The sequence below is a fragment of the Netta rufina genome, assembly GCF_964035555.1.
Source record: "Netta rufina genome assembly, chromosome: 5".
Classification (NCBI taxonomy): Eukaryota; Metazoa; Chordata; class Aves; order Anseriformes; family Anatidae; genus Netta; species Netta rufina.
The window spans coordinates 46,796,470-46,822,176 of record NC_140128.1 but is presented as its reverse complement, the minus strand read 5'-3'; the positions used below and the strand labels follow the sequence as shown (position 1 = coordinate 46,822,176).

Sequence of the window (25,707 nt, the reverse complement as noted above, 5' to 3'; positions counted from 1 at the left end):
AAGAAATCCTTCCCAGAAGAAGCCCTTCTGAGCACCAGCAAGCACCACATAGGCAGCTTTGTCTCTCCAAGGTGCAGAATCAGTGCGCAACTCCTCTGTAATCTCTTCCCTTTTATTTCCTCCTCAAGGTGAAATTGGGGCATTTTCTCTGGTGTGCTAGGCCACCTTACAGAGAATTTAGGCTTGCCTAAGAAAATGATCTGGAGCTGATAAACAGAGGACAATCTGCCAACACCTGCTGCTTTGCAGAGAAGAAACCCCCCAGAAGCAGAGAACAGTGCTGGGCAGGATGAGACCTGTGCCACAGGCAAGTCTTTGGCTTAGCCCCAAGGCAGGTGTGATACTGCGGACACCAGGTCAGGGAAGGACTTGTAGGTACCCTGTTGGTCACCAGAAATCTCTGTGACTCTCGGGCCAGCAGAAGTTTCTGAATGACTTTTAAAGTAACAGTTTGCAGTACTCCCATGTTACCTTAGTGATCAAGGGAGTGAATGGACATGGGCAGGAGGATGCAGCTGGGAAAATGTTTTTAAGCAACTTAAACATCACAGAGAGGAGGTCAGCATTGCCCTTGGCTTGGGCCAGCGTAGCCTGTTCAGAAAGGGATTTGAAAGTAGACGAAGTCAGTTATGAAGCTGGTTTCCAATGAAAAGAGCATACCAGAGCTGTGACCACCTCTCCAATGTGCTGGGAATCTTCTGACTCAGTACTGGAGTAGAAATGTCAGCACTGCTTCCTACTAGGAAGGGAATGGTCCTTCTGACCCCCACCCTGGCTTTGAGATTTCTGCTAAATCCAGATTTCTTTGGTTCAGTGACATCCGTAGTTCCTTGGAAATACCCTGGCAAAACCTGACCTGCTGAGATCCTGCTTGGTTTGAGAAAGAACCCAAAGTGGGAGGACTGCAGTAGGCTTTCCATCTTGTTTTTACAGCAACTCTTAGTGCTGCATGGCAAACCACTGGGTTGATACAAATAAGCAGTCACTATTTTACTCCAAGTCATTTAGCATAAGCTCATTCCAGAGTCTTCTGGGAATTAAAATGAATAAGCTGTAGGGGAGCGTTTTCAGCGTGAAGGGAAATCAAGATTAAAATTGGGGTGGAGGAGGAGGAGGTCTGAACACAATTACTGCTTTGTATAGACCTGTGATGCTTATGAGTTACTGTTTCAGGCTTTGCACATACAGACAGGTGTTGCAGTCTCAGTTAAGCACGCAGGCATGATCTCAACAACTTCAGTAGCTGGAGATTTAGTTCTCTTAGTGTATTATTTTTTGCTTTCCCAAGACAATTTTTGCTTTTCCCAAATAAAAATGTGAGAGGGGCTCAAGACCACAAAGGAAGACAAGATAACGCAGGATTGTTCCCTCTCTATGGAGAGTCCCTGCCATTATAAATGGATCCCATAACAAAGGTCAGCTTCTTATTTACTGGGCGGATGTCAGCTTGACTGATGAAGAAGTTAAAGGCCTTTTGGATAAGGTTTTAATAATCAAATTGTTTATGAAAAGCAGAAGAGGCTCTGGGTTGCTTACATACCTGCAGTGAATTGTTTTGAAGGAAAGATTAATAATTCGCTGATTGCTTTTCTTCTTAGTAAAAGGCTTAGTTCTGCAACGGGGTCTCTTGTGTGTCTTTTGCTAAATAATAGAGATCATATTCCAGCATTTCAGTGGCTCAGAAGCTCCAGTGGAAGCTGCGCAGCACCTGCCTGCGTGCAAAGACGGCTGTAATCTTGGATGGCGAGCGGGAATGGATTTGGACGCAGGGGACTCTAAATATACAATGCATTTCCCAGCATCCTGCTCCCATTAAAAAAAAATAATATTTCCTGGCAAAATCTCTCCCTAAGCTTGAGAAATGAGGTGGTCAAAGCATTGCAAAATCCTTTGCGTAAGTGTCGTAAGCAGATTCCTCCCCCCACAGAAAGAGGAGCTCCAGCCGCACGCTTTGCACAGCGCTGCCGCGAGCCAGCGGTCCGGGAGGATTTCTGCGCCGTGTCAAACCTGGACGCCTCAATCGCCACAATTCGGGTTTGAAGAGCTCCAATTTTAAATGATTTAGGGGTAGGGACTGGAGCTAGGAGAAAGGCTTGACATGGCTCTGCCTTTGCTGCATCGCTGGGCTCTGCGAAACGTGGAGACGAGCAATGATACTCTTGGCTTCAGCCGGGAGCGTTTTTCTCCTCCTCAGCCATCGTTGGGTAATGAGTACTGGGTTGTTCAGTTCTAATGATAAAGGGGATGGGGATGTAAGAGCCGTGCTCCCATGTTGGGCTCTGGGTTGGCTACATAGGGAGTAATATCGGGGCAAGGAGAAAATTAGCAATATTACCAGCACGTTCTCCCCACCTTCTCCATCTTACAGCTTTAGGATTTCCAATGAGTAATAACGTCCTCGCCTTCTTTGTGTTGGGGCCAAGAAGGGGAAGCAAGACACAGCCAACATGCCGATGGGTTTATGCAGAGCCATAAGGCCACAAATCTCATCTCATGGCTGTAACATGTCATGTTCATTCATCTCTTTCAATTTTTCCATAAAATTAATAAATATCCAGCCTGTGATCCCAGGAGGGAAGGCTGAGCATTGCTAAAGGAGGCAGGAGCCAGAATCTCCAGAGGATGCTGCTCCTGGGCAAAGGGTTCCCATCTGGACCATAAAAGCTGAAGACACCCACCTGTGGTAAAACTGGCAACAGGTGGTGCTGAGATAACCATTGTGTTTTTTTTTATCTTGCAACATCCCAAGAGATGTTTTCACAGATGTGTCAGAAGAGAAAACCTGATCTTGCTTTTAAAACTTGGTATTATGAAGCTGCTGCTGGCCGCCGTCTCGTTTCATGCTCACCAAAATGATTATCTCCTGGCGGCAGCGCTGGGAAATCCCAACATGGTTTTGGGAGCAGCGTTTTCATGGGGAGCGCAAATGCCAGCATGGGCTGCCCAGAGGGGTTGTAGAGTCTCCGTCCTTGGAGATGCTCAAACCTGGGCTGGACACAGCTTCAAGCATCTGGGCAGGAGGACCTTCCCCATCTCTCCATCCTGCTGCAATTTTGGCAAGTGGAAAATTGCGTTGTTCCCCCACCCCGGATAGTTAAATCACGTCTTTGCTAAAGTCTCTAAAGGAGGATGAAGTCCCTATTGGTAAATTATTGTCATTAGGAGATGAGTTCTCCCATCCTCTGAAGGTTCCTGGTTTGGCCGCAGTCTGGTGGAACTGAGAGAAGCATGGCGTTGGCTTGTGTGGAGTTTCTGCCTGCCCTTTTGAGCGTCATACACATCCCTATTACAAAACCAGCTCTGCTAACTTAGGTTGGAGCTGCTCATCTGCTTCAAACCACTAGTAGAATTCAGGATGGGGGGTGAGTTAGCCCCCCCAAAACCTGTCCCTACCTCCTTGCACACCTAAATCGGGGCAGGATGTGCTCTTGAGGTCCAACTGATGGGGCTGTGCACCAGGACAAGCTCTTAAAACTAGGTCCTTAAACTCTTGTCAGGCCCTGGAGACAAGACCCACCCCTGCCTCCCTTAGCTCCCACCTGGCTTTCCCCAAGTTACAAGGTGCATCTACTCCAAATGTCCCACTCCTGCCATAGGCAGAGCAGATCACTTCTAGCTGTACCCTGGGGCAACTGGGAGGGAGGCAGACCCTGCAGTTTTGACCTGTTTTAGGGTTGGATAGCTCAGGAGGATGCAGGACAAGGGCTTGGGTACGAGTGGTGCTTCCAGCCACCCCACAAAGAAAATGAGCAGAGACAGGTCCCATGTCAAAGGCATTTATTGCTGTGGTGACTCGCTGCCGTTGACCCTCCGCAGCGGCAAGAGCCACCAGCGTGCAAGGCAGTGTGTCCCCTGCCACCCTGGCGCTGCCCATTCCTGTCCCCAAGCCAGGCGGGTGCGGTGCTCAGGGCTGGATGAGCATGGGGAGCCTCGGCCGCGCAGTGACAGTGAAGGGCAGTGGCCTCAGCGCCAGCCCGTGGATGCAGTCCATGGTGAGCTTCTCCACCGGGTTGGCATGGAAGGAGCACTGGTGGAGGAGGATGGCGGTGAAGAGGAAGAGCTGGAGCTTGGAGAGCTGGTCACCGATGCAGCGCCGCTGGCCGGTTGAGAAGATCATGACGCTGCTGGCCCGGTCACGGTCCAGGCACTGCTGCTCGTCCAGGAATCGTGTGGGGTCGAAGCGCTGGGGCTCAGGCCACTTGCTGCTGTCGTGGTTGACTGACCATTGGTTGACGAAGACCACGGTGTCCTTGGGGATGTGGTAGCCCTCCAGCTCCACATCTGCTGTGGTGGCGTGCGGGATGGTGATGGGCACGAAGCTGCTGTAGCGCAGCGTTTCGTAGATGAAGGCCTCCAGAAGAGGCAGGTGGGGCCGGTCCTCGGCTGTGGGCAGCCGGCCACGTCCCACCACCCGGTCCAGCTCGGCCTGAAGGTCCTGCTGGAGCTGTGGGTGCTTCAGCAGCAGCAGGAGAACCCACGAGAGTGCAGTGGACGTGGTGTCCTGCCCTGCACCAAAGATATCGGTCATGGCGCTCTCCACATCCTCAGGCCCCAGCCCATGGGGGGACACGCTGCCACGCTCCACAGTGGCGATCATGACATCGCTCACATCACGCATGGTGCGCGGGTCGAAGGTCTGGCGGTGCTGCGCCACCTTGGCCCGCACAAAGCCATGCAGCTCCTGGGTGAGGGCCTGGAAGTCGCGGTAGACACGGCGAACGGGGTTGGGGAACAACAGGAGCCAGGGCAGCACGTCCACCAGGCTGCCCGCCCCCACCGTCTGCCCGAAGCGGTCGTTGCGGCCCAGCAACGCGGTGAACTCCTCATCAGCGTGGCCGTAGCGGCGGCCGAAGCAGAGGGCGCAGAGCACGTTGGCGTTGGCCACCACCAGGAGCGGGCAGGGCTGGAAGTAGGCTCCGTCCTGGCTGCGCCTCAGGAAGAGCCGCACCAGGTCCCCCGCCTCGGCCGCCACGTGCTGCTCCACCTCAGCCGCCGTCGAGCGGGCGCGGAGAGCCGCGTGGGCCAGTCGCCGGCGTGCCCTCCACTGGGGCGAGCATGCCCCAAAAGCCACACTGCGCCCTCCGGACACCAGCCCGAAGGAAGGGAAGTCAGGCCGGCCAGCGAAGTGAGCCCCCAGCCCCACCAGCGCCCGCCGGATGGCCGCCTCGCCGTTCAGCACCACCACCCGCCGGCCGCCCAGCCGCAGCTGGAAGACGGCCCCGTAGCGGCGTGCCAGGCGGGCAAAGGCCAAGTGGGGCAAGCGGCCAAGCTGCAGGACGTTGCCCACCAGTGGCCACGCAAAGGGTCCTGGTGGGCTCTTGCTCCCCACAGCCCCCCGAGATGCTCGGCGGTGGGTCCCGGCCAGCAGCAGGAGGGCACCGAGCAGGACCAGCAGCAGCAGCAGCAGCAGCGACCGCGCGGCCGCCCCATCGGGGCCCCCCATCATCGCTCCCATGGCTGCAGCTGCTCTGCAGCAGGGTCGGGGCTCGGCGCCGCTTTATGGCCGCCTCCGAGGGGGCCGAGCCTCTTCCCTCCCCCGGGGAGGCCGCTGCCGAGCATGGAGAAGGGGGGGGGGAACAGGCGGAGCCGCCCCGATGGGGCGCATGCAGATGGGGTTTTGGGGAGCTGCGTGGTTGGGGGGCGAGGAGGGAGAGCGGAGACCCCCCCCCGGGGGGCAGTGGGGTTGAGATGTGAGGGGAGGAGGGATTTGGAGAGCCACAGGAGGTGAGATTTAACATGGGGGAGTGCTATATGCTGTACCATCACTGCGTCCCCAGTGGCACTTGGATGGCAGAGGTGAGGTCAGCCGGGACGCGGGGTGCACGGCCGTGTTTCGGGTGTGCTGTGCTGCCCCAAATCCTCCGTCCCCTTCTCCGCTGCCACCCTGAAAGCCACAGCCAAACAGTTCAATGGGAACGCCTCTGAAAAGCCCAAAATGATTACTGTCATATAAAGATACATCAGTTTTCTTGCACATCCCGGTTTATACATGCTGCCAAGTGATTCCGCCCGGAGTGCTGAAGAGGGAAGAGGGGACGAACAGGGACGGAGCAGGGAGCTGCAGGGAGTGCATCCTGACAGGCATCTGCTGCTTGGTGTCCCGCGGGCTGGATTTTGGCTGCAGGGTGGTGGGGAAGGAGATGGTGATGGTGACAGTGGGGGCAGGCATTGGGGCCACCAAGTGGGCTGCCCACAGTGAGGAGCGAGCCCCCTGCTCGGCTTCAGCAGCCTTCCTGCAGCCGCGGGGTTTTCAGCTCTGCCTCGGAGCTCAGCAGCGGTTTTACAGCGCTGAGGTTTTGGCTGTTGGCAATCCGTGTTTGTCAGGAATCAAGCTCCGTGTCAGGTTACTGCTGGTCTCACAGAGCCCAGCACCAGCTGCTGGGAAAAGAAAAACCTTTGCGAGAGGGGGGGAAACGTAATTTGTTTCCACGTCAGTACAGGCGTGCAAAACAATAGCGCTTGATTAGGTTAAGATGAGGTTTTGGGCTCCCAAAACACGAAACCAACTTTGATTCGCAGCAGTTTGCCCGAGGCTCAGCCCGCTGTCTCTGTTGGCACTTCTGGTAATTAAAACATTACAAAGATTTCAGCAGCGCCTGCTGCCCCTACAGGGCGGCTCTGGGGACGTTGGTACCTGCAGCTGGATGCAGCGGTTGTCTCCTTACATCCCCAGAGAGGCAGATGGGGCTTGGTGCTGCAAAGGCTTTGTTGTAAAGTCTGCTGCTCCCGGCAGAGCAGCACATGCCATTTTCCCAGGCAAAGGGAAATGAATTCTGCACAAATATTGCAAAGTGGGGTGTGGGGAGCTTTTGAGTCCCTCCTTCGATGTTTCCCATGTTGGTCACTCCAAAAATCAGCATCATTTTGGGAACATTTCCATGTGGCAAGGTGCGCAGGTGAATAGTGCTGGACCATCTTGGTCTATGTTATCTTTTTCCATTCTTTTTCTTTTATCATTAACTTTTTTCCCTTCATTTTTCTAAAAGCTTTACCAGCCAGGTGAAAAAAGCTCAGTGTCAGGGAGAAGCACAAAATAAAAAAGTACAACAGCAGCAAGGTTTACATGGCTGTACATGCCATGGAAATGGTGAATTGCTTCTTGATCCAAGTGGAGAGGGTTTGGCTCCTTTTCCACTTCTTTATTATTACTCTTTTTTTTTTTTTTTTTTTTTGGGGGGGGGGTGGAGGGGGCAGGATGAGGGGTGCAAGGAAAGGCACAGAAGGAGAGGGGAATTTCCAGCTTGGAGGCGGTTAGAGCCAGCAGCATGTCCAGGCTGTTTTAAAACAGTCTGAAATGTCAGATAAATCGGTCAAGGTTGAAAAGTTTGGCTTGTGGCCTCATCTTTACAGCTGCAGAAATAAGTAATGAAGTTGTTATGAAAAGAGGGGAAAAAAAATAAAAATCTAGATGGGCTTTTACTAAATTCACTCATCTCTGGGAGGGCGCAGAGGGCCATGCTGCCAAAACAAGAGTTTGAGTCACTAAAAAAGAAAATCTTGATTCATTCCTTTTTTTTTTTTTTTTCTCTAGATAGGGTTTAACACAGCAAATTCTGCAGCTGCTCATGTTACCTTATGCATATAACATATCTTTTTTCTTGTATACAAAATAAGCACAAGATCTTGTAGGGATGCTCATGGAGCATTCTTTTTTTAATTTTTATTTTATTTTTTTTAGGTGAGCAGGGGTATATAAGGTTCAAAGAGAGCATACTGGGGCTGTTTGGTGCACTATTGACATGTGCTGCTGTTCCAGCAGAAAAAGGAGCCTGTTGTGCTCTTTGCTGGAAAAGATTTATTTTTTTTGTGTCCTATCTGAGTCATTGCTCAGTAGCCAAAAGCCTCAGCTTTGGGTCTGGCACAATTAAAAGCAGGGCACAAGCAAAATGGTACAATCCCTCGTTAAAATGCTGTGCTGGGGAATTCGACCCAAAATGCTCCAAATGGCTTTGTTTGCACTCTCAGCACATCCCAACCCAGAGGGGATGGACTTGGGCTGCAGGGAGGGTGGAAAGAAAATCTGAGCAAAGCTGAACTTGAGAAGAAAAAATGGAAGAAAAAAAAAGACAAATTTATATTTTTTTCACTTGGAATAGGACATGGGGTTATAAGCAAGAGGATAAGGATTGGTTCAGTTTCTCTCCCTTCTTAATAATCTTGACAATAAGTAGCAGTAATTTTACAATTACAATTGAAGTTACAACTGTCAAGGGACATGAAAGATTTATTTTTGCCAAGTGACTCCAAGAGATAAATTCATCCCAGTTAACAACAGCTCCTGTATCATCCTCAATATATTTGAAATTTTTATTCCAGCGTACTGAGGGAAGTCTTCCTGAGAAAAACAAAATATAAGAGGAAGCATTAAATCAGCAGCCTTTTCCGGGGAAGATAGGAAGAAAACTATCGTGGGTATTGAATGTAAAGGCTGCAAGGCATGTGCCATGGGATGAGGGTAGGGGAGAGGGTGTGAGGCTGTCCTGGTATCATCCGTGTCTGAAAATGAAGATTTGGGACTGGATGAGCTGTGTTCAGCTGGTGCTATGAAAGACACCTCTTTCCCTGTCTGCTCCTGCACCCTACGCATGTGTTCAGCCAAAGCTTGGGGCAGCATCGATGGGAAGGAGGTGTAGTGCTGAGACTTCCTCCAGTGCCTGAGGTGTATGGATCAGATTCATAAATATATCTATATCTAATTGTTTTTGCAGTTAATTTCAGCTGAAGCTCTGCACAGAACAGCAGAGCACAGCCTGTGGTGGTGTTTAAATGCCTGACACTGCTCCAGTTTCTGCTTCATCACATTAAGTTCCTGACGATGTCCTGGAGGCTTTTCTCCAAAGCAAGGGTAATTTTATTTTTATTTTTTCCCCCCTCTAAATTTCCATGGAAAGTTCCTTGGAAAGCAAGCGGTCCAGAAACACCCAGCTCCCAAATACAGCACGCCCTCCTCCTGCCTGGTGGGGGCCAGAAGAAATCAGGAGCAAAATTTGGCCGTGGCCGCAGCCCTGGCCGAGAGCAGCCCCCAGGGCCTGGCCTGGAGCTCAGAGCTGGACAAACCTCTTACCTTGAAGAAGGACATCCCCATCTCCCCAGGTACAACCAGAGCTCTGCCCTAGCAAGGTGTCCCTCGAGGGCTTAGAGGTGCTGGTGCAATTAAATCATTGCTGCTTAAATAAACCAGGTGGGCACACATTATGTTTCCAAGCACATTGTATCTCCCCAGGATGTGCCACGTGGGTGTGTGGTGCTGTTTTCTCCCTTAAAGAGAAATAAGAAGAAAGGTGTTTGAGATGTTAGTCCCATGCTTTCATACCCACTGCCTATCGATGCAGGTTAGATGCTTAACCTGCCCCAGACACCCCCCTCTTCAACACCTGGTGCTGGTGGGAAGAACCTCGCTACCAACCTCGGTATTTAGGAGCCTTAAACTCACTCCTATAGTTCACTCGTTCATTTAACAGCTCAGTTATGGGCTTTTTGGTGCCACCCCCTTGGATATTAATACAAACAGGAGACGCCGAGCTGCATGCAGCCGCTTTCTGAGACAAGCATGTGTCATTTAACGTTGCTTTGTGGGATGTTTTTCAGCATGAATTTGAGGCAGTTTGAAATAAATGCAGCGGCCGGGCGATGCCTGCTGCAGGACGAGCTGGGGCTGGAGCTGGCTCAGGCCAGGCTCTGCAGATCCCCTCTGCCAGCAGCGAGCTTTGGATCGAGCACAAGCTAAACAGAAAAACGCACGTAGAAGAAGGGGGCAGGCAACTGAGCTGACAAACAAAAAATAACCCCGATGTCCCCAACCAAACTGGGTCCCTCAGGCTGACAGTCGCTTACAAACCACCACCAGAAAAGCGAATGCACACAAATTAAATGCCTGAAGAAAAAAACAAAACAAAACAAAACAAAAACAAAACAAAACAAAACACGGCATTGGGTGGGGGGAGAGTGTTTCTTTCTAAAATTGAAGCCACATTTGGAAAAATAAATCTGTTGTAACATCCCATTTCCTCTCTTGATTGGCTTACCTCTTGTCTAGTCTGATGCTGGACTGCTCTGGAGGGTACATCTCATCCTCTGTCTTTATAGTCTGCACAGCAGCAGAATTGGCTTTAACCACATTTCTGGGGCTCTTTGGGGGTCTCCCTTCCTCCCTCCTCACCAAACTCTCTCCTGAAACTAAAGGCCAAAGCGATCTGGAAGGGAACCAGCAGATTGTGCCTGGTCTTTGCAGTCACAGCAGGAGCCTACAGTTGTAGTGGGTTTACGTGGCAAGGTTTTGGTAGCAGGGAGCCATAGGGGTGGTTTCTGTGAGAAAGATCTAGAAGCTGCCCCATGTTTGGGAAGGGCCCCATTGTTTTCCAGATCCGAGCCAATAAGCGATGTTGTTTTGCGCCTCTGTGAGAGCATATTTAAGACAGGGAAAAAACGCTGCGCCACACAGCAGCCAGGAGAGTCAAGGGAGTGAGAGAACAGCCTTGCACCAAGGTCAATGTAGAAGGAGGGGGAGAGGTGCTCCAGGCGCCGGAGCAGAAGTCCCTTGCGGCCTGTGGTGAGGACCATGGTGAAGCAGGATGTCCCCCTGCAGCCCATGGAGTACCACGGTGAAGCAGGGTTCCACGCTGCAGCCCGTGGAGGAGACCACGGTGGAGCAGGTGGCCCTGCACCGACGGAGGCTGCCGCCTGTGGAAGACCCCTGCCGGAGCAGATTCCGGGCCGGACCTGTAGCCCGTGGAGAGGAGCCCACGCAGGAGCAGGTGATCTGGCAGGAGCTGCTGCCCGTAGGGGAGCCAGGTTGGAGCAGTTTTCTCCTGAGGGATGGACCCCGTGGTACGGACCCATATCTGGAGCAGTTCTGAAAGAGCTGCTGCCTGTGGGAAGCCCACGCCGGATCAGTTCATCAAGGACTGCATCCCGTGGGTGGGACCCCACAGCACAGGGGACGAGAGTGACCGAGAAGGAGCGGCAGAGAAGAAGTGCTGTAGACTGACCATAACCCCCATTCCCCCATTCCCCTGCGCCACTCGGGGGGAGGAGGTGGAAGAGGGTGGATGGGGGGAAGGTGCTTTTGTTTTTTTTTTTCCTTTGTTTTCTCACTTCTCTCGCTTGTTAGTTGTAGGCAATAAATCTTACTATCTCCTTATGCCGAGTCTGTTTTGCCCGTTACAATAATTATTGCGTGATTTTCTCATCCTTATCTCAATCCTTGAGCCCTTTTCACATATTTTCTCCCCATTCCTCTTTGAGGAGGGGGAGTGAGAGAGCGGCTGTGGTGGAGCTCGGCTGCCCACTCGAGCGGAACCACGACAACAGTTTGTCCTACGAAACCGCCACCACCAGGACTGATCTGTGCCACCGGCCTGGGTCAGTAGCTTAACCATATAACAAAGAAGTCTGAAGAGTTCAAATTCAGTTGAGTTATGCAGCAAGAAGCATTACCTTGGACTTGGGGCAGTTTTACCTCTGGTTGTTTTCCTCCTCCCCAGCAGCACAGGTTGCACGAGGTCGCCACTTTCCTCCGCTTGACCTCAGGTCTCGGTGGGGAAACCTCAGGCCCGGGAGCGTTGTACTACGATAACCCAAACCACGTGCAGAGATCCGATGGTTTGCGGTCCAGGTTGTGACCTTTAGCAAAGATTCCTCGCTGTAATTAAAATCACATCCCAGAGAAAGCTGGCACACAGCAGGTTTGTGTTTGCAGAGCGAGAAGGGAGCCCTGGAGCCACCCGGCAGTGCTTTCGCTGCACTTGCACCACCGCAGCTGCATCTGGAAAAATTTAGCGTTCGCTCCTAAAGCTGGGTACTGGGAAAACTTCCTTCCCCGGCCACACACAGTGCTGTGAAGTCAGCCAGCTCTCTGCCCGCCGAGCGAGATGCTTGGAGCTGTGAGCTGGGACTGTTCTGCTCAAGGAAAGGCAGAATGTTTCTCAGTTCAACACTGCGAGTCTCGCCTCACTCCCCAGGCCTTGTGGTTTCTGCATTTCACGTTCACATTACAAGGGGTTTTAATTTGTGTGCAAAACATAAATTGCATAGCTAAGAGCGCTGCCGGTTTTCTGGGAACTCGAAACAGATGCAGCTGCCTTTGGAGGATGGGCAGAGTGCTCACAGTGGTGCCCAACTCACACTGGAGGGGCAGGAGTTGGTCTGGTGGCAAAACACGGCTCTGGAGACCAATGCCAAGCCTCCAGGGGAAGAAAGCACTGCAGGCTCCATCTGTGCAGTTTTAATCCGTCAAACCTCTCTCCATCACGCTCTAAGAGCATCAGTAGCTCAGCCCAACGCAGGTATTTCTGCACGCACTTCGGCCATCTCATCTCAACCATAAATTCCTCTTCACCTCTGGACACGGGTCCGGATGTAGCAGAAGTTGGCCAGATGAATGTGGGCCAGAGGATTGCGCAAAGGCACGCACACACAAAAACACTCCTAAGAATTTTTCAGTTAATATCATTTCTAATCATATTCCACTGCTTTGAGAGGGACTGTAGAGTTTTTGGGAAACATCGAGATAAGTATTTTAAGGAGATGACAGGAGAAGTGTTTACTGAAGGAATATTAATTATACCTCCTTGAGATTAAAGCATTGTTGACAATAAGCTTATTTTAATTAATGTTTCACGGCCTTGTGTCATAAGCAACTTCAACCCTTTAAGGAAATACTTGCCTGCGCAGCTGCTACAGGGATGTCATCAGATAACTTGAGGAAGATCTTACTAAAAAGGTTCTTGTGCTTAAAAGAAACAAAACTCCTGAAATCCCACTGAGTTCAGATTCTAGGCTGTATAAGAGCTTAGAGAAGTATTTCCCATTTGTTTTGCTTCTGTTACCACAATCACAAAGTTACAAACCTTTCAGCTAGACAGAAGTACTTTAGGCTGTTAGAGAAAGCAATCTGCATGCTGAGCATTACACGACCAGAGAGCTTCAGCCGTTATTTGAGTTGGTTAAGGCTCTAAGCAGACTTTGAGAAGGAGAAAAAAAGGAGTTAGAATGAAAAAAAAAAAAAGGAGTTAGACTGAACTGTACTGCACTGACATACAAAGAGATGAACGCTGGAGGATTATGATCTAGACACGTCAGAACTCCCCCTCCACAAAGTTCACTGAAGGGAAGCAACAGAGAAACCAAATGTGACTTTTTAACCTTCAGTGTAGCAAGCAGCAAGAAGCCACTGTCTCCCACATCCCCTCAAATTGCCGTCTGTATGTAAGTGGTACAATGACTTGCATGTTTACAACGTGGGGTCTCAAAAACAAACTAACACCCCCCTACACACCAGTGCGGACTGTCAGAAATTGTACCGAAGCAGCAAGCTGTGCACTTTCAGGCCTCCACGTTGAATATCTGATCAGAGATACAAAACTTCAGAGAAATGCACGGTCAGAACTGCAATTCACTAAAAGCAGTGTGGTTGTTCTCCAAATGAGCTAACCGTACTGCCCAACGTTGCTCAGTACCACTGTGCGCTAAGCCGATAACCTCTCAAGCAACAAGACAGCCCAAAACATTTCTTCCAACTTTTGTGTAACACTTCTCTCAACCTTCGGGTCCTTGTGGAATTTTTAAGCGTATCATAAATTCAAACCCAGCTCATTTAAACCCCAGGTGTAATTTGAAGTAAGATTTCAGTGTTCTACTTTATCTTAGGAGCAAATGAAAACGTATCACACTCAGACACGTGAAGGAAAGCATCGCAAAGGGCACACGCCAGCCTTGGTCTCTCACTGGATACAAGCTATGCAGGTTTCAGCTGCATTTCCCTGGCTCTCTAGCTGAGTTGTTTCTCCACCAGTTCCCTCAGCCCATTCCCAGCACCACCTCACCTTTGCAGCAGCCCCTTTGTCTAGCAAGTCCCTCATCCACCTCACATTTGTTTGGCCTGTTTTTCCTCTCTTCACTTGTTCGCTCCTACTACTCATCTGGGCTTCCCAGCCAGTCTTAGTTTTCTCTTGATCAAGAATTCTGGAAGAAATCAGGTCCAGGAACACTGCAGTCCCTGAATTTTACCTGTACAAAACCAGGACTGACATTACAGACTGATTCTCAGATCAGGTCCTGAGCAGAGTGTACCCAATGCATAAAAAGGAAAAGCTGTGAAGGTCTGACAAGCCTCCAGGTGGATCGGATCAGGGCAGAATGTAAGGTTTGTGACTTGGTCACCTGTAAGCAAGTACCTGCAGGGTCAGCAAGAGACATTTCATCAGCATCAGACCAGGTTCTGCCAAATGTGAAGTCTGGACTCTACACACAAGAAATTCTCCTTTTTTTTTTTTAAACATTTTTTTTTTTTTTAACATGAACAGCTGAGGTCACTGGGCCTGTTCAGCCTGGAGAAGAGGAGGCTGAGGAAAGACCTCATCACAGTCTACAACTTCCTCGTAAGGGGGTGTCGAGAGGCAGGAGACCTTTTCTCCATTAACACCAGTGACAGGACGCGTGGGAACGGGGTTAAGCTGAGGCAGGGGAAATTTAGGCTTGACATCAGGAGGGGGTTCTTCACAGAGAGGGTGGTTGCACACTGGAACAGGCTCCCCAGGGAAGTGGTCACTGCACCGAGCCTGTCTGAATTTAAGAAGAGATTGGACTGTGCACTTAGTCACATGGTCTGAACTTTTGGGTAGACCTGTGCAGTGTCAAGAGTTGGACTTGATGATCCTTAAGGGTCCCTTCCAACTCAGGATATTCTATGATTCTATGATTTCTTTTTGCTCCAGCCTCAGTACCACAGGCAGCTGGAAGTCTTTGCCCGATTTCCCCACCCCTCTAGAAGAGTCAGCCTGTGACAGACCCTTACTGATGAATTCACCCAATCGAATCCCCTACTTAATGTTTTAACATGAGTTTTGATTCCCGAAACTCAGCTGCAGGTAACAGTGACAGCAGTGGTCCTTTGTGCACATCTGAACAGAGAGATGCTCCATGGCTATGCAGAATTTACAAATAACAGCATTTAGCTAAAAACAAGGCAGCAAGCATCGTGACTTCTTGTGAAATTTAGTAGCCACCATTGCACAAGTATTTATGTACCTGCTTACATTTATCTGATGAGTACAGACAGTTGTATTCCTCCGTATGCTTTCCTTCAGGAGTTGACACAGAATAATCATCCTGGAGTAAAAGAGCACTGAAAATATTTTTTGCTACCAACCACCACTGTAATACAATTCTCTTTAATCAAGTTAAGAGTTGTTCACAATAGCATAGATTAAAATACTGGGTAATATAAAGTAAGCTTTTTAATCAAAAAAACTCTTAAAAACCATCTACAGGGCACTTAAGCACAGTTGTACTACACATCTCAAACAGAAGATTGTGTTTTATCACCACTAGTAGAAAAAAATTCCAGACTGAGATTCGTTGAAGACCTATGCATCTTTCTCCCACCTGCAGGTAAAAATGCCTCAGTCTGAATTAGCACCTGGCTAAATCCCAGAAACCTGTGATGTCATCAGTATTTTCATGGTCCATTTATTAAAAGCAGATTTCCACAGGGAATTAATAAAATACAAAAAAAGGCACTGAGATATAAATTAACAGTTCCCCAGAAGTGGCATGTTGCAGCATCCGAAACAAAATTAACATAAAGAATATGGATTGATGATAATCTCATCAATCACAGCAATATTCCCAAATTCTTGTTGTGGAACACCACTCTGCTTTATTTTGCAATTATTAAAGCAACCCACCAAATATTTAAGTTACCATTTTTCTTATTTGACAAACCCATCAATGTGACTTTAAAGTCATCACGTTATGAACTACTGCCACATATTCTCACATTGCTGTGCCTCCGCCCACCAGCAGAATCCAACTGGAGCAACAGCTGTGAGGAAAATACAAAGCCTATGGTCTTATGAAAATATTCTCAAGCAACCACTTGAACCTAACATGTGACTAAAGCCCAGGAGGGATGATCTCTTCCAAGCAACACCTGCAGATGTGTCTCAAAACGTATTCACCTGACAGACACGCATGTTGAAATACTACAGAGTCCTCTGCCAGCATCTGAACAGCAGCTGCACCAGGAAAGCGTCCGTAACGTGCCACAAAGAAAGGAGCCTTTTTACAGCCACCTAGTCTCAGGTTACGTGGGAAATGAAGTCTTCAGTCTTTTGCATCTCCCACTCCATCAGCATTAATAGCAAACATCGCTTCAGCCTCAGGAAGGCAAGGAGAATCATAAATTTTGCATATTCTGGTTTCACCTCGGCCTTTTCGCAGATACAGTCTGATAGGGAGAGGAAAAGAAAACTGGTAAGGATGTGTAAACAGGTAAGGAATTGTAGCCTCATTTCAGAAAACCTCTATCATAATCATTAAAACGTTCCGTTGGCACGTAAACACATCACGCTTAAAGCTGTAAGGACTTCTGAAAATGTTGGTTTTATTTTACTGCTGGGTCAGTTACCCGCTAGGGGTAGCACTTATTTTCTGAAAAGCAGACTGGAAATGCCATTCACAGACTACACATAGACCCAGAACTAAAAGGCACTTAGCTAAGTACACAAAAAAATCTACAAATCTAGTGGAAGATGATAATCTGTTCTCTCACCTCGTGGTGGAAGCATGTGCTATGATATTTCCTCCAATAGGCTTCTTGGGATCTGCTGCAAACATGGCTGCTCCATCCACTTGTGCTACCACTTGGTTGGTGATCACAACTGCCACACCAAACTACAAGGAGAAAAGCAACAAATCAGAACCCATACATCTTCCACAACCTGAATGGGAAAAAAAAAATAAAGAACCTTCTGCTATCCCCTCTGCTGTTCATAACCACTCTACCACACATCTCAAAACAAAATGGAAGCAGACAGCGAGCAGGCAGAAAGCCATCTGCAGAAGATTAAGGTGTACAAGAGAAGGAAAACCAATCATCAGCCCTTTAGGGAGCAAAGCAAAGTTCATCATTTACCTCATCTGCAAGTCGAAGCAGCATACGCAGAAATCTGGCGAGATGCATCTGTCTGGCTGACAGCTCACCTCTGCCAGAGTAATCTGTCCGGTAAAGGGCTGTGGCACTGTCCACGATCAGCAATGCATACCTGGAAAAGTTAAATACAACGTTCTCAGAAACTGTTCCAGGAGTTAAAAACGTGTCTGGTTGAAAATGATAGCATCCAGGTAATTTTAAAGCTACGTACAGGTGTGGATATCTGCCCTTCTTACCTGCCAGTTCGCAGAATGATTACATTTACCACGCAGAATGATTACATTTACAGACTCATCCAGCAATGTTCAGATTATGAACACCACAATAAAACCCATCCTTGTGGGACCCTTCCAACTCAGGATATTCTATTCAAAGGAAGCTGCTGCATGATTAAAAACTTAGATTTATGCTTGCGTACTATAAATGAGTCCAGAACTTAATATTTTTGAATTACAGGTATTCCGTGCACAGGTACCTCTATACCTCATATCACCACCTCCTTCCCTCCAAAGGGGCCTCAGCATCCTAATTTCAAACAAAAGCCTTTCAGCTTTTTCAATTCTCTCCCTGATCTCCACTGCGGGGGAAAGTTAACAGCTGTGTGGTGCTTACCTGCCTGCCAGGTTAAACCACAACAGTCCTTTTGACACCCAACATGGGGCTCAAAGGGTTAAGATAACAACAGATCTGACCAGATTGTGTCAGAGTGTTCAATTTATTTATAATTGGTCATAATCATTATATTAATTTCATAGTTGCTGCTTACAATTTACTTGCTCTCAAAGGTGTTTTACTTGCTCTCAGAGTTGTTTTATGTAACCCCTTTCTTTATCACCTCCAAGGTCTAGTTTAAGGTTGCTTTTGTTTTTACCACCTTGATGTATTGTGCTTAGGACACAATAAAAGCACCAATCATGAGTTTCATCTGGTGTTTGCACTCACCACAGTCACTGTCCTTGTACTCTGGGAATCACCTCTTTGAAACTATTCACAATTACACTTTTTAGTTTTTCTCCTCTGACAGCCAATCTGTGGAGGAGACAAGGAATGACACCTTCCCCTTTTCCTCCAGGCCTGTTACAAAAGCTCTGGAGAATTTTGAATGTCCTTTGGATGTTCAAACAAGTATATTCCTATTGCTATGTCTCCAGAACGTGATACTGATTTTGTTTAAACAGCTATTTAAAAATGTCACCAAGAGATCTGCCCTGAGGCAGGAGAGTTACATGTGGCAAGGATACAGGTAGGTATCTATCATGGTTGTCACCTCCCATGGTTCTGGGCTTCACCCCTTAACAAGTGTGAATGTTAAGAAACTGAAAGAATGTCTAAAAAAAAAGGCGTGCCTTGACCCTGCAGCTGAACCAGAGAACCCATGTGTGCTGGTATCAGTCACCCCTATAATGTAGAAGAGACAATGGAAGCAGACCTCAGCTCGTTTAATAAGGGAAGAAGCAGCTTTTAGGGGGGAACAGGAGGAAAAATTAAAAGAAGCAGGCTAATCCACAGAACAGGAAGGGAAGTGATGCATGCTGAAGAGGCCCACTGTATAACAAACTGAAATTTATTTCAATTGAAAGTAGAAGTGGAAATGTAATGGAAAGTAGCAATGGAAAATTAGAAATGTCATGCAGAAGGATAGAACTGGGTGGAGTTGGCTTAGGGTGAGACACTACCATTGCTCAGGGACTGGCAAGGGCTGGTGGTAAGCAATTGCACTATGCATCGCTTTTGTTTCCTCCTTTCTTTCTTATTAAACTGTCTTTATCCCAGTCTGTAAGTTCTTGCACTTCTACCTTTTTTTGTTCCTCTCCCCCATCCTACTTGGGGGAAGCAGGGACAGCGGTGGGTGCTTAGCTGTCTCCCACGTGAAACCACAACAGTTTAACATGCTCTAAATCAACTCTCCTTCTTTCTGAAGGTAATTTTAAAGAGATCTTTAAAACTGTTTCTCAGGCTGGCACTTGTTCTCTGTGAAGTAAGATCTGTTGTCACAGTTCAAACCAGTTACTGTCATCAAAAATTTTAACAGCAACAGGTATTAACTGACAACTGACTGCTGATACACAAAGCTTATTACAGGGATATGCCAAAGCATGATCTAGTTTGAGAACAACAAAATCTGATCTAACAGAGCTAAGCATTGAAGAGAACAAGTAGATTTCAAAAATGTTAACTTTAAAAGTACACCATTACATTGACATTTCACAGTTATGCAGTCTATAGAGCTCTTGCACTTGTTTATCACCTACAAGCAGGTTTATAATATGATTATACACCAGTATAAAAATCACCCCGACTAAATCATTCTCATTACCGTGATTCAGCCATCATAGCCGACGCCTGGTACAGGAGCTGGGTCTGATGGTCTGTGTTAAAACCTCGCGCGTATGCCACGTTATCAAGGACGTCACTGCCAGACAAGCCATACCTAGAGAAAGCAGTGAAAAAACTTTAAACTTCATGAACAGGAGTTACCTAGCAGGTTTACCTAAAAGCTAGATTAAAAACACATGCCAAATACAAATATTAATTAATAAAAGCATCTTTACTATTTACAAGGAAGCCGTTTTACTAACACTATTTTGATTTTCACACCTAATTTCTCTCTCCCTATTCCTGTAGGAATTAGACTTGCCTACGTACAGCTTTGAACAGTACACTTTTAGAGTTGTAACTATCAATTAATTTTACTACCTGCACATGATAGCTATTTATAAATCAAATAACTCAGCCTTACTAGGTTAATATCACATTATGCCTGCAGGTGAGTAACAGCCAATCAAGCCTAGGGCTTTGAAACAAGACCACATTGCAGTACTAGACGTTCAAGATTAACCTCAAAGGTGCTAGTCAAGCACCTGGAAAATCATTAGACTGTAAAAAGAAATGAGTTGAAAGGCTTTTAGCATCCATCCTAGCTAAGCTTGATGAAAAAGACAGAGCTGAGGGGGATGGATCTGACTACAAGTAGCACTTTCCATGTGCAGCCATGCACCCTCCTGCAGGTGTAGCTAGGGGCACTGCAAACATCATAACTTCACTGCCTCATCAGTGCTCAAGAGGCATTTGTTGCCATATCTATTGGTGAAAGTGAACACTGGAGCACTTTTGTACTTGCTGCATGAAATGCCAGTGGTGTCAGATCAAACTGCCTTAATTAAGAGCTAACAGGACTGAGCTGGTACTGTCCCCAGCTGCCTAGAATTGCACATTCCCTTCCCGAACCAAAAAATTGTGAGGGAAAGGACTTCCTGCAGAGGGATGGCTACAAAACAGCTGGGTGAGGGAGAAGCAGCAGAGAGGCAAGGAGCAGTAATTCCAGATGTTTTGCAATCTGAACATCTGTCACACAAGCCTCTAAGCACTGTGTAAAACATTTTCCAGGGATCTGTTTGCCTTTCAGTAAGAAACCATCAAAATCCAGTAGTGACCCAAGTCTTTGGATCACTACTTTTCAATAACTTGACTTTACTCCATGCATTCAGGAGGGTATGTTGATTAGATCATTTTCTTCTATAAAGGAAAGGAAGCAACTTTGCGGGCTAGCACATCACACTGGCTTGGCGTTAAATCTTGATTTTCCTACCTACAGTTTCAGACAGGCCTATAAATACCTGCTGTACCTCTTAAGTCTGTGGTGCTGCTAAAAAGCAGCAGTCCTACCCTTTCAATTCCTCTGCTTCCAGCTCACCGAGGTTGCAATACGCGCCTTAGTATTTAATTGAAACAACCATCACAGAGAATTAAACCCTACAGAAGCAGTAATATGGAAACACTTCTGTTTTGAGAAACCCTGAAGAATCACAAGACCAGAAGCAGCTACTTTTTCTAACAAATGAAACCCATACTTCAGGCCCTTAACTCTAACCAGAACCTCTGCAGACGACAGCTTTTACTGCCTTCAGGAAGTTCAGATTAGTACGTTATACTGTCAAATTTGTATAAAAGACACTTCAGAACGTTCTGAGACAGAGGCAGGAGATGAGAAAACAACTGGTGAAAAGATGCTCTCTTCCCTAACAAAAGGAAAATCCAGTTGCTGTTGAGATATACTTTTTACAGAAGAATCTTTGCTCCAAGGTAGTGCTATTGGCAGAATTTAAGAAAAAAATCTTTGAATGTATTTCACTAACAGTAAAACTAAATTTGAGAGAGATACTCTTAAATGAAGGTATCATATTCCAGGGAACAATGATGTTAGCTACTGTCCTATCCATGTAAAAATAAAAATACTTATAAAATACAGCTAATGAAGTGGTCTAAAGTGCATCTAGGTAGGCAGACTGAACGGACACAGGAAAGTTTGTTTTGTTTTTGTTTTTCCCTTTTTTTTTTTTTTTCCTACATTTGTTTTTAAGGACAGTTCTAACTGCAACAGTCCAATGAATTGAAAGAGCCAGGCTGATTTTAAGTCATCCCACCATGAGTAAATGCCTTCCTTTCTTCAACTAGTGTTAGTTTGCTTCTGGCGAATCAGTACAGACCTTTCAGCCACAGCAAGAAGACGTTCTGGACGGAAGGTCCCTTCTGTGTCAATGTACATAGCTTTTCCTTCACCACCACCTCGGTCAATGGGAAGCTAGAAGAGCACATGTGAATGAACGTGAAAAGTAACATGTAATACACTTACTGCCTTATGCCCTCAGCTGACATTCATACAGTAAATAAAATACCAAGCTATGCTGATTAAAGTCACATTTGTCTGGGGAAAGTGAGAGGAATGATTCCTGTTTTCATTCTCTGACACCTACAGAAGAAAACGGGTGCTCAGCTTCAGGCTGGAAAGTTTGGGTGCACAAGGGTGTTACCTAAATGATCAAATTGAGCCCTAAGCCTCTAATACTTTATGAAACAGCAACAGAAAGTAGCAAACAGTAGGAGAAAAAAAAAAAAAAGCAAAAAAATTTGTCTAAATTAAGATTAGGAAAAAAGGTTCCTATAAACTGATCTATTGCTTGATAGCAATGGTTGACTGAAGGCTGTTACAAAGTTAAATTGAAATAAACCTAAGATATGTTAGAAACAAAACAGCTAATCAAAGAAACCTATTGAACCCAGCGCAGTTTCATCCCTTTTTTCAAAGGCTCTCTGCAGTCTAGAACACCCAAAGTGATACCAAACACTTCTCTGTACTTAAGAGCTACGATCACAGAAGGCTAATGTCTGTTGTCAGACTACTAAGGAGGAAAAAAAGCCAGAAAACTTAAGTCAAATATAAGTAATAACAATGACAAACTTAATTGATGCTGAAGTAATCCTAGCAGGCAGGTTAAGGATGGAACAAAATATCCTAGCAAGCTGCAAGCTCAGCCAAGGATGCTGCAAAGGTTTTTGAGGAATCTTTGTGAACAGACAAAATTCATTCGTTGTAGCAAAACAAAGTGATGCATGTAAAGAGCTATGAGAAGTGCACAAATTAGTAAATACCCAAAAGCTGTGCTATCTGAATACTTGATTTTAATAAAGTGGACAACTCACTTGACAGGTTACTGCTAGGGTATGGCACAACTGTGTTTTTCCAGTACGAAACTCTCCAAATAACTCTGTTATGGACCCTGTTTCTATTCCTCCTATGGGGAAAAAAAGGAGTAAAAAAAAATGTTGTTATACTTCAAACAAAGATACGTATAGAATTTTTAAATTTATAGAGACTTAGCTTAACTTCGATACTTTGGCTGAAAGGATTAAAGCTCTAATTGTAAAAACTGGTTTCCATACTGAGGTTTCTTCAAGTTGCAACCAGGAAGTTTAGGTAAGTATATGTTTGAAGATGCTGAAAAGCTGAAAAGTTTTGGTTTTTGCTTACAAGTAGGAAAATGAAAATGTTGATATCTTTTTTTTTTTCCTCCTTGAAGGAAACTCTAGGCTAAAATTAACTAGAAACGTGCAAAGCAAACAGTTCTGGGTACTGCATCACAACTAAAAGCTTTTAAAAGTATTTCTACAGCTTTTAAAAGAGAATCAGTAAAATCAGAGAGCAGTACTTGAGGAGATTTTAGTTCAACCAGAACTCACATGTTTGATGTGTTTTTGTGCAGTGATCATATCCATTGGGAAAAAAAAAATAACAAAAAGTTAATCAATAGAGAACTAAAATCACTACCTTGAAGGAGTTTATCAAGTTCTTTGGACCCAGTGGTTATCTGGATGATTTCTGACCTTCGCTGATGGAATTCTGTTGCTGTGGTAAAACCCATCGGGACCAGTTTAGCTGCTTCAGCCTAAAGAGAACCAAACAAAGCAGTCCAAGGAGTGCTCATCCCATTCATTTACCCCCCTTCAGTAATTAGTACTGTAATTTCCTGTTTTGTGACATGGAGAAGCAGCTGTATAATGTGATGCAGACACTTCATTTTACAGACCACATATGAATAGTTGGTACCGCTGAACAGAAATGTAATTCTGCTCAAAGAAAAAGCTTTGACATCCATTTTGCCTATTTAACAAAAATCTTTCCTCCCCTGTACTTGCCACCTTTTTAATTCAGTTCTGTCCATGTGAAACTAAAACACTTTGGATGGCCATGGCATTCCTAACAGGCTGCACCCTCATAATAATGAATAAATATACAAAGTTGGAAAAAAAAAAAAAAAAAGTGGAGATAAATATTCTCCGAGGTCAGATTTCGATAAATGAGAACTAGTTTTGCAGAAGCTCCACGTTCTGAACTAGAAGATGCTGTGAGATTGCAGCTCAGGCTCTCACAGTTAACAAAAGTAAAGCCAGGATTTGTACCTGTCTGAGATGCTGAGTTAGCACACTTAAGAAGGTTGTAACAGAGGAGAAGATGTTCTGGGTCAGTCCTGTAGTTCACAACCATGCGTCCTACACCTTGGCAACTGCCATGAGGGGTTGCTTAGGGAACACATGAAACAAAGCAGGAATTAAAGAACTGACCCTCCATCTGGTAGTTGCTCTGAGTTCAGCCAGTGAGCTTCTCGATCTGAACACTACCCTATTAACATCACTCCTAGCTCTGCATTTATACCTTTTTCAACCAGTTTATGCTACAGAAGGCTACAGCATCTTGGGGCAATGAGTTCCATAACTTAATTATATCCTGTATGGAAAAATAAATAAATATTTTCGTTGCTTCAGGCCTATCAGAAGCCTTCTTACCGTAAGAAATATTAAGCTAGAAATAATACTAATCCTGGACACATCTCCATACCTTCCACAAATTTTATAGAACTACCTCCCCCTTCATTTCTTCTTGAAGCTAGTCCTAGTCCTCTCGTCTCTTATAAAAAGCCACGGCATCCCTCTAATCATCTTTACTACCCTTCTAGGTACGCCAGTCATGGAGATCTTGTAGAAATCACCAAAATACTTTACACCAGCAGAAACAAAACCTCTCTAACTTCTTGGCTTAACATTTTTATACAACATCCTTACCAAGATTTTGTCAGCTTTAGCTTCGCTGATGCCTTTAATATTTAGCAGCTCCTTCTTGGGCGCGTGAGCAACAGACTCAACTGTGTGATACCCAGCTTCTTCCAACTTCTTCACGTCGTTTGCATTTATGCCACATTGCTGAAAGGGAGGGGGAAAAAAGATGGGCTACATCAGAAACACCATCTAATCACTGAACCATTATTGAGTACCTGAACTGTCTTTGGATCAAACTCTGTTATTACAAGTCAGCATGTTAAACGTTATGTCCCTACCACTTACATACAAAGAATGTTAAAAAAAAAGATACCCTTTTACTAGTGTAACATTTAACTTTTTCATGGCGAGGGTGACAGAGCACTGGAACAGGCTGCCCAGGGGGGTTGTGGAGTCTCTTTTTCTGGGGATATTCAAAACCCACCTGGATGCGTTCCTGTGTGAGCTGATTTAGGTGTTCCTGCTTGGCAGGGGGAGTGGACCAGGTGACCTTTCAAGGTCCCTCCCAATCCCTACTGCTTTGTGATTCTGTGACAACCTGTTCTCAACCTCGGCAGCATAGAACAAGGTGAGGATGTTCTCCAGGTGGTTTGACACTACAGGTAACTGATGAATACTCAGAGAAGGACATGCAGCAAGGCAACAGAACATTTTTTTTGGGGGGGGCAAAACACAGGTAAGCCCCTGACAGCCCAATTTTAGGGTCTGGCTTGCGTTGGAGGGCACAGCCCAGGAAGCTTCTTGCGAACCCAGCCTCGAGCCGGCTGTGCGCGTACCTCTAACCTGGCGATGGGCTCCGGCCCGAAGCTCTCCTCCTCCGCAGACACATCCGCGTTGGCCTCGAACTGCATCTGCACGGCCATGGGGCCCGCGGGGCGGCTGCGTGAGGCGAGAGGCCCAGGCGAGGCGTCAGAGCGCTGACGGGAGGGGGAGCCGGGAGCAGCCCGCGGCGGTACCTTCCCTCCCCGCTCCCGTTACTTTTCACGGGTTTTTCCCCTCAGGAACCCGCCGGGGGCGGCTGAGGAGGCTGAGGAGGAGGAGGAGGCCGATGAAGGCCAACGGACCCCAACGGACCGCAGCCCCCTCCCGTCACCGCCCGCGGCCGCCGCCGCTTTGGAAGAGCCCGCCACCGCGTCACGTGATGAGGTCACGGCAACCGCCCCTCCCCTCCGCGTCACGTGACCTCCCCCCTTCAGCCCAGCGCTTCAGCGGCAGGATTTGGCGGGAGCTTCCCTTAAAGGGGCCGCGCCTGCTTGTTGTTTGTGGGGGGGTTCTAAACTACAAAAGTCTTTTTTTTTTTTTTTTTTTTTTTTTTTTTTTTAGTCATCATCGTTATTATTAGCTTTATTTTAAAGTCAGCGTAATGAGGGGAGGCTGCTCGG

General features: G+C 46.8%; 2 protein-coding genes across 2 annotated transcripts; both read right to left on the bottom strand.

Moving 5' to 3' along the window:
• Nucleotides 1-3,904: 3,904 nt before the first annotated feature.
• On the bottom strand, nucleotides 3,905-5,443 carry LOC311210197 (cytochrome P450 1B1-like; the record flags this gene model as incomplete). The annotated part of the gene is made up of 1 exon (XM_084287987.1): nucleotides 3,905-5,443. The coding sequence occupies one exon, from the start codon at nucleotides 5,441-5,443 to the stop codon at nucleotides 3,905-3,907; it is 1,539 nt and encodes a 512-aa protein (XP_084144113.1).
• A 10,661-nt stretch (nucleotides 5,444-16,104) lies between these two features.
• Nucleotides 16,105-25,188, bottom strand: RAD51 (RAD51 recombinase; the record flags this gene model as incomplete). Its single annotated transcript, XM_084287131.1, has 9 exons — nucleotides 16,105-16,228; nucleotides 16,553-16,674; nucleotides 16,916-17,045; nucleotides 19,251-19,364; nucleotides 21,421-21,515; nucleotides 22,415-22,506; nucleotides 23,040-23,157; nucleotides 24,332-24,469; nucleotides 25,102-25,188. The coding sequence occupies 9 exons, from the start codon at nucleotides 25,186-25,188 to the stop codon at nucleotides 16,105-16,107; spliced, it is 1,020 nt and encodes a 339-aa protein (XP_084143257.1).
• Nucleotides 25,189-25,707: the final 519 nt, after the last annotated feature.